At 44.3% G+C, this 20310-nt stretch overlaps 1 protein-coding gene and 2 long non-coding RNA genes across 3 annotated transcripts; 1 reads left to right on the top strand and 2 right to left on the bottom strand.

Annotated features, from left to right (window-relative positions):
- Positions 1-2281: 2281 nt before the first annotated feature.
- Positions 2282-4668, bottom strand: LOC121860835. Its single transcript, XR_006087934.1, has 2 exons — positions 3761-4668; positions 2282-3629 (listed from the first exon to the last, which is right to left on the bottom strand). It is a non-coding gene; the product is annotated as an uncharacterized LOC121860835 (long non-coding RNA).
- A 5478-nt stretch (positions 4669-10146) lies between these two features.
- Positions 10147-10718, top strand: LOC121860717. Its single transcript, XR_006087914.1, has 2 exons — positions 10147-10363; positions 10678-10718. It is a non-coding gene; the product is annotated as an uncharacterized LOC121860717 (long non-coding RNA).
- Positions 10502-20310, bottom strand: LOC121860716. The gene is made up of 2 exons (XM_042358029.1): positions 19817-20310; positions 10502-14853 (listed from the first exon to the last, which is right to left on the bottom strand). Exon 2 carries the CDS (start codon positions 13920-13922, stop codon positions 10881-10883), a length of 3042 nt encoding a protein of 1013 aa, XP_042213963.1. The 5' UTR covers positions 13923-14853; positions 19817-20310; the 3' UTR covers positions 10502-10880.

Here is a 20310-nt window from a genome sequence, read left to right as displayed (position 1 = left end):
AACAATATCTGGGGGTTGGTGACCACTATCCTCTTCTTCAAACAATATCTGGGGGTTGGTGACCACAGTCCTCTTCTCCAAACAATATCTGGGGGTTGGTGACCACAGTCCTCTTCTCCAAACAATATCTGAGGGTTGGTGACCACAGTCCTCTTCTCCAAACAATATCTGGGGGTTGGTGACCACAGTCCTCTTCTCCAAACAATATCTGAGGGTTGGTGACCACAGTCCTCTTCTCCAAACAATATCTGGGGGTTGGTGACCACAGTCCTCTTCTCCAAACAATATCTGAGGGTTGGTGACCACAGTCCTCTTCTCCAAACAATATCTGAGGGTTGGTGACCATAGCTTAGCCCTCTTTTCCAAACAATATCTGGGGTTGTTGACCAGGTCCTCTTCTCAAACAATATCTGGGGTTGGTGACCACGTCCTCTTCTCCAAACAATATCTGGGGGTTGGTGACCACAGTCCTCTTCTCCAAACAATATCCTGGGGGTTGCTGACCACAGTCCTCTTCTCCAAACAATATCTGGGGTTGGTGACCACAGTCCTCTTCTCCAAACAATATCTGGGGGTTGGTGACCACAGTCCTCTTCTCCAAACAATATCTGGGGGTTGGTGACCACAGTCCTCTTCTCCAAACAATATCTGGGGGTTGGTGACCACAGTCCTCTTCTCCAAACAATATCTGGGGGTTGGTGACCACAGCCCTCCACTACAAACATGATCGATCGATCTCTATCTAATTGTCTGGTCTTTTGTATCACGCCAGAATTTATTACTGGGAGATGACAGAATTATTCACACATTGTAAACGTCAAAGTTCGTCTTCATTTAAAAAGGAGAATATTACTACGTCGCTATGTAGAAATCACTGTACCTGTACCTGTACCTGTATCTATACCTGTACCTGTATCTATACCTGTACCTGTAACTGAATTATATACCTGTATTTTTCACATTTAAGAAACATCACAGCGTTAAATGAAGTCTCAAAAATTCTTTCTCTTGAGACTGACACAAACCTCCTCTCTCTTCATCTTAACCACACCTGACACAACCTCACCTCCCCGTCAAGTGAAGACCACACAGGGACCTCCCCGTCAAGTGAAGACCACACAGGGACCTCCCCGTCAAGTGAAGACCACACAGGGACCTCCCCGTCAAGTGAAGACCACACAGGGACCTCCCCGTCAAGTGAAGACCACGGGGACCTCCCCGTCAAGTGAAGACCACACAGGGACCTCCCGTCAGTGAAGACCACACAGGGACCTCCCCGTCAGAGTGAAGACCACACAGGACCACACAGGAACCTCCCGTCAAGTGAAGACCACACAGGGACCTCCCCGTCAAGTGAAGACCACACAGGGACCTCCCCGTCAAGTGAAACCACAGACCAGTGAAGACCACACAGGACCTCCCCGTCAAGTGAAGACCACACAGGGACCTCCCCGTCAAGTGAAGACCGTACAGGGACCTCCCCGTCAAGTGAAGACCACACAGGGACCTCCCCGTCAAGTGAAGACCACACAGGGACCTCCCCGTCAAGTGAAGACCACACAGGGACCTCCCCGTCAAGTGAAGACCACACAGGGACCTCCCCGTCAAGTGAAGACCGTACAGGGACCTCCCCGTCAAGTGAGTACCATACGGAGAGCGGCAGGCTGTCTGAGACCGCGGCGTTGAACCTTCAATATTGGACCAGCTCTGATAAATTATTCAGTCGTACACAGTGCTGTATCCTGGCGTCGAAGAGTTGACTTTTATACACAAAGTTCTACCATGTTCTTAAAAGTTCTTCCTTATAGACAAAAGCTCTACGAAGTTCTTAATAAGTTTTCTAACATACCAGTATAGACTTTACATAACAGTATACAGAGAGTCTTAGTAAATTCTAATTATTTCTTCAATATTATGTGGAGTATTTTATAGTCTCTAGCTGACATATTCTGGGATGTTCTGCTTCGCCTTACTCCAGTGTGTGTGATAAATTCTTGTGTCTCATCTCATATACTGTGGAGTCTTATGAAGGCTCCTCTGTTAGTCTTCTTCCTGGTACCACTATGTCTTTCCCGGATGGTGGTGTTGGTGGTGGTAGTAATGATGGTGGTGGTGGGTAATGGTGGTAGTCGTTGTAGTAGTGGTGGTGATGATGGTAGTGTTAGTGACAATAGTGGTGGTGGTGATGATGGTAGTGGTAGTGATGTTAGTGATAGTGATGTTAGTGGTAGTGGTGATGATGGTAGTGTTAGTGGCAATAGTGGTGGTGGTGATGATGGTAGTGGTAGTGATGTTAGTGGTAGTGATGTTAGTGGTAGTGGTGATGATGGTAGTGGTAGTGGTGATGATGGTAGTGGTAGTAATGGTGATGGTGCCACTACAGCTGCGGTCATCATCGGCCGAGCTCTAACAAAAGGTCTTCAGGGTGTCCAGCACAAAAAAGACTCTGAAATTCCTGTTTTTTGTCGCTTTGTGTGTGTGTGTGTGTGTGTGTATGTGTGTGTGTGTGTGTGTGTGTGTGTGTGTGTGTGTGTGTGTGTGTGTGTGTGTGTGTGGTGTGTGTGTGTGTGATGACTCTGGCCAGTAGTGTTCAAGCAAGTCAGTTTAGTTAGTCATTCAGGATCTGTATTCATAGAGCTTTCTGACATAACTAAATAAACTGAATAAGAGTTATTCATCAGCCAACAACAACAACAACAACACAATTTACTCAACACTTCAGGTGAGTCACCAAGTAGGTGAGTCAGCAGCTCAGGTGAGTCAGCAGGTAGGAATTTAACTCATGAAACAGGTGTACTTCCTTAATTAATCAACCATAATTAATTTTACCAATATTAATTATAGGAAACTTATAGCCCAAAAGAGATGACTAAGAAAAGTGAAATATGATAATCGTACATTATTATACTACCTACCAAATTTTGCTCTACATATAAGTAGTTAAATAATTTACCTATCACGAGATGTTGGACTGTCTGGCGGCCATGAGGGAGAGAGGGATAGGAAAGGAGAGGGGAGAGAGGGAGAGATATGGAGAGAGAGGGAGTGATGAGTGTCTCAGCCGTGATGGAGATGATAAAAGATAGTGAGAGAGAGAGAGAGAGAGAGAGACCATAAAATCTGATTCTCTGTATGCCATGTACCCTAAGAATGTATACACAGCAAACATACAAACTGTGAACGTGGCATTTCCCGAGGATTTGTACACAGAAATATTGAGACTGTGTATATACTAGGTCCTGTGTGTGTACATGGTTGTGTACTTGACATGTATTGTGTATACACCAAAGTATTGATACTGTGTGTGTGTGTGTGTGTGTGTGTGTGTGTGTGTGTGTGTGTGTGTGTGTGTGTGTGTGTACAGAGAATCGTTGTCTAGTTCTGTCTGTCAACTGTCTGACTTATAGATTTCCCTGTGACTTTATCCCCTCCCGCTGTCTGTCAGATACAAGAGGATAGACCCGACTGTCATACCCGACCGACCAACCGACCAACTAACCGAGCAACTGACTGACCAACCAACCGACCGACCAATCGACCTCTGTAGCCTCGACCTCTGTAGCCTCGACCACTGTAGCCTCGACCTCTGGAGCCTCGACCTCTGTAGCCTCGACTTCTGTAGCCTCGACCTCTAGCCTCGACCACTGCAGCTCGACCTCTGAGCCTCGACCTCTGTAGCCTCGACCTCTGTAGCCTCGACCACTGTAGCCTCGACCTCTGGAGCCTCGACCTCTGTAGCCTCGACTTCTGTAGCCTCGACCTCTGTAGACCTCTATCAGGTTGTATCAGGTTGTCAGTTCCCGGCCAAATTTAAGACGTAGGTCAGACTCTTTGCGAACAGGAGTGTGTTTGAGAGAGAGAAAGAGAGAAAGAGAGAGAGAGAGAGAGAGAGAGAGAGAGAGAGAGAGAGAGAGAGAGAGAGAACAACCAATCTCCAACACGCTATATAACCGGGTTAGCCAGAAGAGATTGACAAAGGATATATAGCCTCAATTGTACACTAAGTACTAGACCTGTAGTATGTACCAGACACCTTAAAGTAGCCAATCACCATTCTCTACTGCGTCTAGACTAACCAATCACCATTCTCTACTACTTCCAGACTAACCAATCACCATTCTCTATTATTTCTAGAGTAACCAATCACCATTCTCTATTATTTCTAGAGTAACCAATCACCATTCTCTACTGCGTCTAGACTAACCAATCACCATTCTCTACTGCGTCCAGACTAACCAATCACCATTCTCTACTACTTCCAGACTAACCAATCACCATTCTCTATTATATCTAGAGTAACCAATCACCATTATCTTGTACGTCAGGAAATCAGCCATGGACCACAACACTATACACCTCACCAAGACCTTCTGTTCCATCATTGATTTTCACTAATTATCGAATTTTGTTATTGTATTCGAGAACTGTATATGTGAGTTTCCTGTCATGATCAGACTCTCTTGTCTTTGGTGGATGATCAGAATTCGTAAGTATTGGATCATAAGTAGAGGAGAATAGAGTAGCCGGAGAGAGGAGGGCATCAGTGGAGTGGAGTGGGGTGGAGTGGAGTAAGGACAGTTCAGTACATCCTATACTCCCTGACACTCCAGGATTTAAAAAGTAATGGCGAATTATACACAAATACAAATCAGATAAGTCTCTTTTTTTGGGGGGTATGTATTAGATTATCAGCCTTCTTTTGTGTTTGTGTTATTAACTGTTATTAATCCTCAGTGTAATCTAGTGAAGGTTACGAGTGAATAATCATAACACTCACGTCACGACCATCACCTCACCTCATAATGCTTAATAAAACAAGCAATAAAATATCACATTTTTACTGTAAATTGATGTTGTACAAGATGGATATAAAGTCTCCAGATTCATTGTTTGTCAATAAATATGTGATTGGGTGTGCAGGTGTTGGGGTCGTTGTTACTTGTGCAGTTATTGGGGTCGTTGTTACTTGTGCAGGTGTTGGGGTCGTTGTTACTTGTGCAGTTGTTGGGGTCGTTGTTACTTGTGCAGTTGTGGGTTGTTTATGCGTGGGGTCGTTGTTACTGGTTTGGTTTTGTTACTTGTGCAGTTATTGGGGTCGTTGTTACTTGTGAGTGTTGGGTCGTTGTTACTTGTGCAGTTATTGGGGTCGTTGTTACTTGTGCAGTTGTTGGGGTCGTTGTTACTTGTGCAGGTGTTGGGGTCGTTGTTACTTGTGCAGGTGTTGGGGTTGTTGTTACTTGTGCAGTTATTGGGGTCGTTGTTACTTGTGCAGGTGTTGGGTTGTTACTTGTGCAGTTATTGGGGTCGTTGTTACTTGTGCAGGTGTTGGGGTCGTTGTTACTTGTGCAGTTGTTGGGGTCGTTGTTACTTGTGCAGGTGTTGGGTCGTTGTTACTTGTGCAGATGTTGGGTCGTTGTATTACTTGTGCAGGTGTTGGGGTCGTTGTTATGTGCAGTTGTTGGGGTCGTTGTTACTTGTGCAGGTGTTGGGTTGTTGTTACTTGTGCAGTTGTTGGGTCGTTGATACTTGTGCAGTTGTTGGGTCGTTGTTACTTGTGCAGTTGTTGGGGTCATTGTTACTTGTGCAGGTGTTGGGGTCGTTGTTACTTGTGCAGTTATTGGGGTCGTTGTTACTTGTGCAGTTGTTGGGGTCATTGTTACTTGTGCAGGTGTTGGGGTCGTTGTTACTGTTTTTGTGTTACTGGGTGTGGTGTTTGCAGGTGTTGGGGTCGTTGTTACTTGGCAGTTATTGGGGTCGTTGTTACTTGGCAGTTGTTGGGTCGTTGTTACTTGTGCAGGTGTTAGGTCGTTGTTACTTGTGCAGGTGTTGGGTTGTTGTTACTTGTGCAGTTATTGGGGTCGTTGTTACTTGTGCAGGTGTTGGGGTTGTTGTTACTTGGCAGTTTCGTTTCTGCAGGTGTTGGGTGTTGTTACTGCAGTTGTTGTCGTTGTTACGCAGGTGTTGGGTCGTTGTTACTTGTGCAGTTTGTGTTTTACTTGGCAGGTGTTGGGTGTTGGGTTGTTCTTGCAGTTGTTGGGGTCGTTGTTACTTGTGCAGGCGTTGGGGTCGTTGTTACTTGTGCAGTTGTTGGGGTCGTTGTTACTTGTGCAGGTGTTGGGGTCGTTGTTACTTGTGCTGTTGCGCTGGTTGTTACTTGTGCAGGTGTTGGGGTTGTTGTTACTTGTGCAGTTGTTAGGGTCGTTGTTACTTGTGCAGGTGTTGGGGTTGTTGTTACTTGTGCAGTTGTTGGGGTCGTTGTTACTTGTGCAGGCGTTGGGGTCGTTGTTACTTGTGCAGTTGTTGGGGTCGTTGTTACTTGTGCTGTTGCGCTGGTTGTTACTTGTGGTGTTGGGGTGGCAGACACACATGTATCAGCTGGTAAGTGCTGAACACACATGTATCAGCTGGTAGAGTGGCAGACACACATCACTGGTAGAGTGGTAGACACACATGTATCAGCTGGTAGAGTGGCAGACACACAGTTCAGCTGGTAGAGTGGCAGACACACATGTATCAGCTGGTAGAAGCAGAGACACATGTATCAGCTGGTGAGGTGGCATGACACCATGTATCAGCTGGTAGGTGGCAGACACACATGTATCAGCTGGTAGAGTGGCAGACACATGTATCAGCTGGTAGAGTGGCAGACACACATGTATCAGCTGGTAGAATGGCAGACACACATGTATCAGCTGGTAGAGTGGCAGCACATGTATCAGCTGGTGAGTGGGAACACATGTATCAGCTGGTAGAGTGGCGAGACACATGTATCAGCTGGTAGAGTGGCAGACAGCATGTATCAGCTGGTAGAATGGCAGACACATGCTTGCTAGCTACTCTATCATGGCAGAACAATAACATATGAGAAACGACGTAAAAATTTTTATGTTTCTTCACTTCTGTGTGTGTGTGTGTGTGTGTGTGTGTGTGTGTGTGTGTGTGTGCGTGTGTGTGTGTCTGTGTGTGTGTGTGTGTGTGTGTGTGTGTGTGTGTGTGTAACGTATTCAACTAATTTCCTAAAGTTTTTATCAGCAAGTTATCAGTAAACTCTAATGTTTTTGGAACATATCACAATACTATGTTTGTACCCGCCATTACACGGCCTGATAACACACGTTCATTAGCACCTGAATGATGACAGGTATATGCAGCTTTATCACCTAACTCACTCATGGGTCATTAAGGTAAACCAGGTGTTGTGATACTTTTTATTTTCGTTTCTGAGACTATCGAACATTATGGTGCGGTGAGGTGTGGCCCAGGTGTGTTGAGGTGTGGCCCAGGTGGTGAGGTGTGGCCTAGTGAGGTGAGAGTGTGGCCCAGGTGTGGTGAGGTGTGGGTGTGTGTGAGGTGTGGCCCTGGTGTGGTGAGGTGTGACCCAGGTGTGGTGAGGTGTGGCCCAGGTGTGGAGGTGTGCCCAGGTGTGGAGAGGTGTGGCCCAGGTGGTGAGGTGTGGAGGTGTGGTGAGGTGTGGCCCTGGTGTGGTGGTGCAGCCCAGGTGTGGTGAGTGTGGCCCAGGTATGGTGAGGTGTGATGAGGTGTTGTGAGGTGTGGCATCAGCCACCTTCTACTAACCCACCAGAGTCCTGATACTTACGTCGTGACGTAAACACGTCATGAACTCTACCGTCATGAACTCTACACGTCATGAACTCTACACGTCATGAGACTATACACGTCATGAACTATACACGTCATGGACTCTACGTCATGAACTCTACACGTAATGAACTATACACGTCATAGACTCTACACGTCATGAACTTACACGTCCTGAACTTACACGTCATGACGTATACACGTAATGAACTATACACGTCATAGGCTATACACGCCATGAACTATACGTCCTGAACTTAACGTTATGACGTATACACGTAATGAACTATACACGTCGTAGGCTATACACGCCATGAACTATACACGTCCTGAACTTACACGTCATGACGTATACATCAATGAACTATACACGTCGCGACGTATACACGCCATGAACTGCACGTCGACGTATACACGCCATGAACTATACGTCATGAACTATACACGTCACGAACTATACGTCACGAACTATACACGCCATGAACTATACGTCATGGACTATACGCGCATGGACTATACACGTCATGAACTATACACGTCACGAACTATACGTCCTGAACTACTACACGTCGCAGCGTATACACGTCCTGAACTATACGCCGCCAGACTATACACGTCACGAGCTATACACGCCATGAACTATACACGTCATGACGTATACACGTCTGAACTATACACGTCCTGAACACGTCATGACGTATACGTAATGAACTATACGTCCTGAACTATACGTCTGAACTATACGTCATGAACTATACACGTCATGACGTATACACCATGAACTATACGTCATGAACTATACGTCCTGAACTATACACGTCATGACCTATACACGTCACGAACTTACGTCGCAGCGTATACATCAATGAACTATACGTCCTGAACTATACGTCATGAACTACGTCCTGAACTTCACCATGACTACCGTCACGAACTTACGTCGCGGCGTATACGTCATGAACTATACACGCCATGAACTATACGTCCTGAACTATACACGTCGTGAACTATACACGTCACGAACTTACGTCATGACGTATACACGTGAACTATACGTCTGAACTATACACGTCATGAACTATACGTCTGAACTATACACGTCATGGACTATACGTCACGAGACTTCGTCATGACGTACTCATGATATACGTCCTGAACTATACACGTCATGAACTATACGTCTGAACTATACGTCCTGAACTATACACTCGCCTCTCTGAATATACGTCATGAACTTACGTCATGAACTATACACGTCGAACACGTCACTGAGCGTATACGTCCTGAACTATACACGTCCTGAACTATACGTCCTGAACTATACGTCATGAACTATACGTCATAGTTATACGTCATGAACTATACACGCCATGAACTATACGTCTGAACTATACGTCTGAACTATACGTCCTGAACTATACGTCATGAACTATACGTCACGAACTTACGTCATGATGTATACACGTAATGAACTATACACGTCATGAACTATACGTCATAGACTATACGTCCCTGAACTATACACGTCCTGAACTATACACGTCCTGAACTATACACGTCATGAAATATACACGTCATGAACTACGTCTGAACTATACACGTCATGAACTATACGCCGCCAGACTATACGTCATGAACTACGTCATGAACTATACACATATGAACTATACACGCCATGAACTATACGTCCTGAACTGCCACGCCATGAACTATACACGTCATGAACTATACACGCCATGAACTATACACGCCATGAACTATACACGTCATGAACTATACACGCCATGAACTATACGTCGCGAACTATACGCCATGAACTATACCACACGCCATGAACTATACGTCCTGAACTATACACGCCGCCAGAACTATACACGTCGCGAACTATACACGCCATGAACTATACACGCCATGAACTATACACGCCATGAACTATACACGTCATGAACTATACACGCCATGAACTATACACGTCCTGAACTATACACGCCATGAACTATACACGTCATGAACTATACACGTCATGAACTATACACGCCATGAACTATACACGCCATGAACTATACACGTCATGAACTATACACGCCATGAACTATACACGTCCTGAACTATACACGTCATGAACTATACACGTCATGAACTATACACGCCATGAACTATACACGCCATGAACTATACACGCCATGAACTATACACGTCATGAACTATACACGCCATGAACTATACACGTCATGAACTATACACGTCATGAACTATACATCTGATCATAGAATTGTAGAGTAACCTTCACTAGACAGACTTAAAATTTGCTTGACAATTCCTTCCTATTTTAATTTCTTGAATGTTTTTTGGAGAACATGAATTAAGTTTGCATAATGTCTTCCAGTTTTTATCTTTGAGAGTTTGAAGTACGAAAGGCGAGAGAAAACAGAGCGAGATTTCTTAATGTTTTATTACTTAGAAGTTCAGTTAATTATAATACATAGTGACATGACATTCATTCTAGAAGGAAGTTAATAAATTACAGTCACAATGTACAGGTGTGACTCTCAGGTGTGTGACGAGTGAGGTCACTGGGGGTGTTGTTACGAATGAGGTGACTGTGGGGGGTGTTGTTACGAGTGAGGTGACTGGGGGGTGTTGTTACGAGTGAGGTGACTGGGGGCTGTTGCTACAAGTGAGGTGACGGGGAGGTTTTGTTACGAGTGAGGTGACGGCGGTGTTGTTACGAGTGAGGTGACGGGGAGGTTTTGTTACGAGTAAGGTGACGGGGTGTTGTGGTGACGGGGGTGTTGAGGACGGGGTGTAAATGGTGAGGGGGTGACATGGGAGGAGGTGACGGGGGTGTTGTTGCAGTGAGGTGACGGGGGGTGTTGTTACGAGTGAGGTGACTGGGGGTGTTAAGAGAGGAGGTGACGGGGGGGTGTTGTTACGAGTGAGGTGACTGGGGGGTGTTGTTACGAGTGAGGTGACTGGGGGCTGTTGCTACAAGTGAGGTGACGGGGAGGTTTTGTTACGAGTGAGGTGACGGCGGTGTTGTTACGAGTGAGGTGACGGGGAGGTTTTGTTACGAGTAAGGTGACGAAAGTAACAGGATAAGTGAGATCACTACCAAAGAACACTAGACCATCAGTACCAGGGAACACTGGACTATCAGTACCAGGGAACACTGGACCATCAGTACCAAGGAACACTAGACCATCAGTACCAGGGAACACTGGACCATCAGTAGCAAGAAACACTGGACCATCAGTACCACCAACATAAGGAACACTGGACCATCAGTACCACCAACATAAGGAACACTGGACCATCTGGGCCATCTTCTGGTACTGTCCCTCCTCCAGTTTGTGGAAGGAACGTATCGTCAGCTTGTCAGAGATCATCACCTGCCTCTCCCTGAGAGTCTTAAGGAAAGTCTCTCCACCAGAGGGTGTGAGGCTGGAGGCCACGAGGTCTACCTCCGTGTACAAGGAGCTGAGTCGAGCTATGACCTCAGCGGCCCACACACCGTGATCATCGTCCACGTCCTTCAAGACGATGGTGAGGTCGAGGGGCTTCTTAAAGGTTGGCAGTGTCGAGGGTGACACCGTCCACGGTATATCCAGACGAAGAGTCAAGGCTTCTAACTTTCCTGTGATGGCGGACAGCGAGTCTCTCAGGGCACGCAGCGCTGACACATCTGAGATCCTGATGCACACTTCCCCGATCTTCTTGACGGCGGCCAGGGCAGCAGCCCCTCGCTCACCCAGATGACACATGACAGCTGTCAAGTTGCCTTTTGGCAGAAGTGTTGTTATTAGGTGGTCGGTGGTGTGAGGACTTCCCCAGCAGTAGAAGTGTTGGTCCGCCCTCACCACCACCCCCATGGAGGGTCTCTGAGCGAGCAGGCTCATCAAGAGAGACAAGTTCTCATATCTTTTATTTTCTACACGACCGTTTTCTGCCAGGATGTTTACCTCTTGATCACTGCCGACAACCCTGATCACAGCTGCTTTCAACTTCAAACGTGTGTGTATAAATAGCTGGAATATTGGGTCGGTGGGATTACACAAGTCTTTTTGCTTTGGGCGCCATACGAAGTTTTTGTAAGAAGCACCACTAACCATTTTGCAGACCAAGGGATGACAGCCAGACTCCTGGACCATCTGCCAGAGAGCAGGGGCGTTGAAAGAATCTAAATGCATTTCTAACATATTCTTTACCACGTCATGAATCAAAAAATCCGAGGCCTTATTCTTACACAAGAGGCCGACAATAAAGCTAAGAGTGTTACTCCATCTGCAGGCCTTCATGGAGGACAACACCCTCGACTCTGGGACGCCCACCAACAACTTGTTTACCTTCACACTCACTTTCGTGGCTCCGAGCTTTTGCAGTATGTCCGCTATTTTTTGTCCGTTGGTATTAGCAGCTAAATTTAAAGTATAGACCAGATAGATGGCAGCCAGATACTCCATTTGGCTTTTGTGTATAAAACGGAACTCATACTGTGTACCCTTAATACTCTCATTCACTTCACACATGAGGAAGGCAGACAGGACCTGAATACTGTCAATGTGTTTAGCTGCACACAGGGACATTAACACATTACGTCTGTCATCACTAATAACAAACTCATTATCATCAAGCATCTCCAGCGCCTCTTTGCCCAGTGCCAGCAGCCACTCCTCCGTGAAGGTCTCCATCTGCAGGGGATGAAGACCCGTGGTTGTGTCTAGCCTCGAGATCATCTTCATGGTGCACATCCTGAATATCTCGGAATATAGACTTGTAGCAGAAGTGACGTGTGACAGCCTGGACTGGTCGTCCCTCGAGAGGCAGATGACCATGGCCAAGGTGAGGGGTAGCTTGAGGTGGTCGCCCAGGCCTCTGCCAGTAGTCTTCAACAGCCTCAGAAACTCACACTCTTGCTGGCGACGTTTCTCCTCGTCACTTACAAGAGCCGCGAACACATTTGAGGTAAACTCTGTTATTCCTTGGTCAGAAAACCCTTGAATACGGAGTTTGATGAAGGTGAGGCGGTACCTGTGTAGTGCCTGGGTGATGTAACAGGTAAACTCTGGACGTGTAGTTATGATAACTCTCGCGTTACCAACAACTGACAGCACCTCGTTCACCAGTTTTTTGCCATCTGCCGTCGCCTCGTCCATTCCATCTATGATATACAACACGTTCATCTGTTGCAAGATTTTAATGACGTCATTTTCTTCAAACAATTTGCAAGTTTCCCTCAACAAAGTGTTCTGTAAGTGTGGCAGCAGAGAGCTGCTTGTTATATTCCTGACCTCAATATGGAGAATGACGTCGACGGACCTGAGGGCAGCGATCTTACCGGGTCTGGCTCTCCAGTCATGAAGCAAGTAGCGACACAGCGATGTTTTGCCACAACCAGCTATACCCGAGAGAAGGAGGGCGGATGGGAGTATTCCCGAGGCCTCTTGTGTCTCCGGACAGAGTGACTCTGTCGAGAGAAGTGATTCTATGTCAACAGTCCTTTCATCATCCTCAATATCAAGAGGAGTAAAGATTTTGCCCACCACCATCTCTGGAAACTGGTCGTTACTCAGCCACGTGAAGGGGTTGAGAGTCTTCAACTTGCAGTATTCATTCATCAACTCTGGTCGAGCATAAGTGATAAACTTGCCCACAAGGTCAACTCGAAACTTTTCAACGAAATCAAAATACTTGGAGGCATCTGCCGGCAAGGGTGAAGATAAGATCTCGTCAGTTTCGTGTTGGATCATATTCTTCAGGTCAGCCACGTCAGCTGTGAAGAACTCTCCTGTTTCTCTCAGGACATTATCGAAAATAACTTTAAGGTCATCAAAATTTCCTCTGAGGTTGGCGTCGTCCAGCAGCTGGTGTTGGTGACACACTCTGTTCCTGACATTCTTGAGTTCTCGTAAGGCCCTCAAGAAGGACTCCGGCAAGTTCATCTCTGGCAGCAACTTGTGGATCATTTTGGTCAGGAGGGAGACATCGTAGTCAGCTGAGGCAAGCGGCTGCTCCAACACGGATCGCTCCTCCTCGTTGAAGCCATTGCGATATTTGCTCTTGGACCAGGAGAGAATATCGGCGCAGAATTCTGCTACGGTGGTTGGCCACTTGTCCACGGCCCTCACCTGGTACCTGCTGATCATCAGCAGAAACACCTCCTTCAGCAGGCGTTTACTGGTCTGTGTGGCCGCCTTGAAGAAGCGGCCAAAATTGATGTCTTGTGTGTTGTATCCTGCGTGAGGGTTGACGGAGGCAGCTGTCACCATCATCAACACCCCTGAGCCAGACAGCAGCCACCACCCTCGCCTCGCCACCTCCATCATATTAGGTTTACCCAAGAAATTCCTCACCAGTCAACAGGCATCACTTCACCACTACTAGCGTCATAACACTTATTTAGGGGCATTGTTTTTATACACTGTCATAAGTAAATCATCTACCTCCAGGACCATTTGATCATCTTCATTACGGTAATTTATACACTTGTCAGTCACACGCGACTTAACACTTTATTTACGTCACTTTACGTCTCTGAGAACTTCTTTATCACATCTTATCTTTTATAAAGACAAATTTGCAGTTTCTTCCCTTTCTTCAGCCACGCCAACCACAACAAAGTCGCACCAACAACGACACAACTCGTGGTTACATACGTGTTATTTCCCTAAACCAACAGACACTTAAAACACATAAATTATAAGTTTCCAAGACACTTACAAACTAATAGCCTTCACTTATATCACCACCACTCACTATCACTTCACCAGCGTGTTTAAGAAACTCAAATACACATACAAATTGAATTCATTATATATTTTTTTCACTTATTTTCTTGTTTTATTTATTGTGCACATATAGATCATTGTTTTCTTCTCCTCTTATAAGTGTTGTAAGTCACTTCATTAATACACAAGCTCATAACAGATGATCACTTAGCTCAGGTCATACAGTATGTTGGGACACCTGTGGCTCGGAACACCTGTACAAGCGTTTCAGTTACCAAATGTGAAACTTAGTATTACAGTGTTTCAAGAAGTGCCTCACAGTGTCAGGGAGATCCTCACAAGTTCAGGGAGTGCCTTATAGTATTAGGGAGTGCCACAAAGTGTCTGGAAGTGCCTCACAGTGCCAGGGAGATCCTCACAATGTTAGGAAGGGCCTCACAATGTCAGGGAGTACCCCCACTGTGTATACAGACCAGGAGACACACATACGACGTAACTTGATGTGATGTGACGACGTAAGCCGCCACAACTGAAAAAGTTTAAATATGTTAATTTACAGACAAGAAAATCTTAATACAATACAATGGTTTCACTTTGCGTAGCCTGTATCTCAATACTGAACTGACACAACTTCCTACAACACAAATATTTACAGTGTTCTTAAAAAAAACTTACCAGCCTAACCTACCTTATCCTAACCTTACCTAACTTAACCTAACCTAACCTAACCTGATACAAGTCTGCACAACACACAACTCTTTCGAATTGAATCTCAAAGACAAAGTTATCTATATTGAATTTATTTTTTTCTTAAGTCAAATGTTTAAGTGATATTGTGTAATATAAAATTCTCGTATTTTTTTTTAATATGGTTAAGTTAAGTACAAGTAGTATTAAAGTGGTGTTGTAGTGATATATTTAAGTAAAGTTATAGTGACTATGTAAGTGATGTACAGAGATTTAAGTGATGCTGTAATACCATTTTAAGTAAAACTGTAATGATATATTAAAGTGATGTTGTAATAACATAATTAAGTATGGTTGTAGTGATATTATTCAGTGATGTTATAGTGATATTTAATCAAGGTTATAGCGTCATGTCTAAGTAATATTGATGTGACGTTTTCATGCGATGTGTTTAAGTGATGTCAAGACGGACAGACATAACATTACAGAACTTTTGTTACATGTTGCAAGATTATTTTATCGGGAGAAACAGAACACCAAACGGTTATTAACATGTTGTACATTTCACCATGGAGACAGAATATCTTTGAAAGCTAATTACACGTTTCAAAAATCTCAATGTTGAAAAATAGTGTGTCAGAGGTCAATGCTAAGCTTACACTAAGTCATCTCATAATGCTAAACTGTTCTATATGTATATAGAAGTGACTGTGAGAGTTACACCAATCCCAACTTAAGCTTAAGAGGTTTATTTTTTCTCATGGTGTTATGATTACAACGCCGTGTTAACATAAGAACATAAGAATGGAGGAAACTGCAGCGGGCCTATTGACCCATACTGGGCAGTCCCGTTTATACCCAACCCCTATTGCTCATAAAAGCATCCAACCTATGTTTGAAGTTATCCAGCGTATTCGAGTTAATGATGATATTTGGTAACTTGTTCCATTCATCCACTACTCTGTTTCCAAACCAGTGCTTACCTATTTCACGCCTAAATCTAAATTTGTCTAATTTAAAACCATTGTTACGAGTTTGCTCCTGGTTGGATAGTGTAAGTACCTTTGTAATGTCCCATTTGTTTAACCCTGACTTCCATTTATACACCTCTATCATGTCGCTCCTCACTCTACGTCTCTCGAGGGAGTGCAAATTAAGATGCTTTAACCTGTCTCTGTACTCAAGGTTCCTAATGTCAGAGATTAGTCTTGTCATTCTCCTCTGGATTCTTTCCAAGGATTCTATATCCATTCTGTAATACGGTGACCAGAACTGAACTGCATAATCCAGGTGAGGTCTCACAAGTGCTAGATATAATTTTAAGATGACCTCTCTAGTCTTGTAACTAACACTCCTTTGTATGAACCCAAGTACTTTATTAGCCTTGTTACGAGCAAAAACACATTGTTTACTTGGCTTAAGATTCCTACTTGTCATTACTCTTAAATCTCTCTCGCAGTCGAATTCCACAATGGCATCGTTGATCATCTGGGAACTGGTTTTCCTGTTTACATCTCCTATACTGAGTACTTTACATTTGTCCACATTGAATTTCATCTGCCATTTTTCCGACCATTCGAAAAATTTGTTTAGATCTTCCTGTAGTTTTGCAGAGTCCTCGTCAGATTTAATTACACGTCCTATTTTAGTGTCATCAGCAAATTTACTTATGTTGCTGTCTATGCCGATATCTATGTCGTTAATGTATATAATAAATAATAATGGTCCAAGTACTGAGCCTTGGGGAACTCCACTAGTGACGTTGCTCCAATTCGATTTAGTGCCGTTTATGCTCACTCGTTGTTTCCTGTCCCGTAACCACGCCCTAATCCATTTAAGGATATTACCTTTGATGCCATGCCCCTCTACCTTTCTAATTAGTGTTTCATGGGGGACTCTGTCGAAGGCTTTACTAAAGTCGAGATATACCACATCATAATTGTGCCCCTCGTCCACCGATTCGAAAACTGATGAAAAGAATGTTAATAGATTAGTTAGACATGAACGCTCGCTTGTGAAGCCATGTTGGGAATCATTGATCAACTTGTGCTTCTCCAGGTGGTTTCGAAGAGTTTGAAATGATTGATTCTAGTAATTTGCCTACTATTGATGTTAGACTGATTGGGCGGTAGTTAGAGGATAGTGATCTATCCCGCTTCTTGAAAATCGGTATTACATTTGCTAACCTCCAGGATTCTGGTACTACACCTGTTTTTAATGACATGTTAAACAACTTCGTTAAGGGCATACTAAGCTTTTCCTTACATACCTTTAATACTCTGGCAAATATCTCATCGGGCCCAGGTGACATATTAGGCTTCAGTTTGTCTATTTGCTTATTAACATCGTTACTAGTCACTACTATCTCACTTAATTTATTTTCTTCACTATCTCTGAATAGAGTCGGTGCCTCGGGTATCATGTTTAAATTTTCGGTGGTGAAAACTGTTGAAAAATATTTATTCAGATTATTGTTCATTTCTCCGTCGTTATCAGTTAGCTCAAAGGTATCTGAACTTATTGGTCCAATCTTATCTTGTGTTTTAGTTTGATACATTTGGTAGAATCCTTTGGGGTTTGTCTTCGCCTCCCCTGCTATCTTCAGTTCATTATTCCTCTTTGCTTTTCTTTTCTCAGTCTTAACCCTACCGGCCAATACCTTATAACACTCCCGGAGGTAAATTTCGCCACGATTTATCCTTCTACCTATAGCCTTCCTTTAGCCAATAATGTTCTTTAAATAATTATTTATCCATCTAGGGTCATTGTTGTCTGATCTGAGTTTTTTGTATGGTATATTCTGCCTTTGTGCATTAAGTAACTCATTATTTAAATTGTCGTGGAACTCGGCAATCACAGATCGCATTATCAGGTCGGTGTCATCTGTCAGGTTCACACCCAAGCGCGATACCCCCTCACTCAGCTGCCTCTTTAAACTATCAAAGTTTGCCCTTCTGAAATCTGGGACTTTAATGGCATTCTCCTTACCTCTGCCCTGAAAATCTAACTGGAATCTAATTTCTTTGTGATCGCTGTTTGCAAGTTCGTTCCCTACCTCGACATTGCTAATGAGGTTTTCTCTGTTCGACAGAACTAAATCGAGTATATTATTACCCCGGGTGGGTTCGGTTATATGTTGACTTAGGAAACAGTCCTGGATCGTTTCGAGGAAATCCTCTGATACTGAGTTACCCGTAAGGTCAGTCCAATCTATTTGGCCAAGGTTAAAATCGCCTACTATACAGACTTTGTTGTGTATGGAAGCCCTGCGCATTTCATCCCAGATAAGTCGCTCATTGACGCTATCAAGATTGGGAGGTCTATATATTACTCCTATGATTAATTTTTCCCTACCGTCGATTAATTCTTTCCAAATTGTTTCTGTATTCCGCTCAGTTATTATTTCCTTATTTATTTCACACTTCAGATTATCCCTGACATACTGTAGATTGCTACTCCGCCTCCTTTCCTGGACGGCCTATCGGTATGGAACAATTTGAAATCCGTAATTTGGTATTCGACAGGTAACTCACATGAGTCTAGGTTGATCCATGTTTCAGTGAATGCTATTATATCGATTTTTTCGGTACATACCAAGGCCCTAATACCCCTAGCAGTTGAAAGACTTCGATATCTTTTGAACTGCCCCCCTCTAGAGACCCAGCCAGGATTGCCACCCCATCCCAAGACAGGTGTACCCCATCCCTAGCGTAAAGGTCCCTTCTGCCGTAGAAGTTGTCCCAGTTGTCAATGAATGGGACTGATATTGACTTGCAATATCCGTCAATATGGCCGTTGACACCAACTGCCCTTGACAACCATTCATTGCTAACTCTCCTTCTAGGCAGGACACCACATATGATAGGGATACCTCCCTTAGCCCTATTACGATCTATAGCTGTCTTGAACTTATCAAGAAGCTTTTCACTCCTACACCGGCCAATATCATTGCCTCCTGCACTGAGGCAGATAATGGGTTTGTTCCCATTACCAGACAAGACATTGTCCATCCTGTCAACTATATCCCCCACCCCAGCCCCTGGCAAACACACCCTCATCCTATTTTTATTTTTACCACAAAAGGGTCTGTCCAAGTACCTTACCTGTGAGTCACCAACAATTAAAGTTTTTATACCTTCCTTGTCTGCCCCGTCCCTGACTGTACTAACGTCCAATTCGTCTATCAAAGGACTTAACGAGTTGGTACACTTAGCTGTTGTTGTTGTCGTTTCCTTGGTGTGTTTCTTCACCACCAGTTTGGTCGTCCCTCTCCTCACAACCTTCCATTCCCCAGAGTTATCGTCATTCACCGGTTTTCCTTGTCTCGTTTCTTCCTTCATCCTTGCTATCTCTTCCTTTAATTTCAAGTTTTCTTCCTCTAATTTCAGGTTTTTTTCCTTGGTACTCTATAACTCGGCCCACAGCAGGGCGTAACCCCGTTCCCAAGATGCTCTAGCCAAATCTGATAATTATCCCCGGGAGCAGAGCTAAGCAGCCGTGACCTTTCCTCTAGTGAGGTCAGAACGCAAACAGACTGTCTCCTTTCCACACACACACACACACATAAATACATACATGCAAATAAATCAATGTAGGTGTGCGTGATACATGTGTATGCTCATAACCACAAATGAAAAAGAAAAGACGAAATTCCCAAATGCTTTCGTGTAATTCGCATCTCTGTTCACCCCTGAATCTGTAAATTGTACGAAAGCGCTTGGGTATTGTGTTTTTTTTTTCATTTGTGGTTACCTGCTCATACATGCACACATGGTACTAATATTACAAATACTCAATTACTGTACCTGTTGTTTAAGCAGATTTTAATGGTTCAGTTAGTTATAGTCACTTTACGTTACTAGACGGTGACAGTTGCCAGTTATTGTTTTTGTTCACTGTAGTACACTGCCGGGGAGTAGGAACACCTACACAATACACTGTACCGGGGATTTAAGAACTTCTGTTCATTTACGTATTTATCTTCCTTCATTATTGCCAACACTGCTGCCTGTATCTGTCCTGATACACAGAGTTTGCCACTAGTACAGCGAGGGCCACATACAACACTGTATCTCTTGGGTAACCACAAAGGGTGCAGGAACACGTTTCCACCACTGTACACTGATTCAGCCACGAGTACAGCGGCACACACTACACTGTATCTGCCCTGATACACTGAGTCTGGGTGTAGTACATACAACACGTGTGGTAGATGAAAGTGTTTAGAAAACTCGTGTGTGTCACTAATCCTTCTGGCGTCGCTTTGTGCTGTAGCTTGACCTTCAGGAGTGAGGCGGGA

Source organism: Homarus americanus, unplaced genomic scaffold (genome assembly GCF_018991925.1).
Source record: "Homarus americanus isolate GMGI-L3 unplaced genomic scaffold, GMGI_Hamer_2.0 scaffold23617, whole genome shotgun sequence".
Classification (NCBI taxonomy): domain Eukaryota; kingdom Metazoa; phylum Arthropoda; class Malacostraca; order Decapoda; family Nephropidae; genus Homarus; species Homarus americanus.
This window is presented reverse-complemented; position numbering and strand designations above follow the sequence as displayed.

Coding starts and splice junctions, on each gene's coding strand:
- LOC121860716 (XM_042358029.1), bottom strand. CDS start 13,922: ATGATGGAGGTGGCGAGGCGAGGGTGGTGGCTGCTGTCTGGCTCAGGG.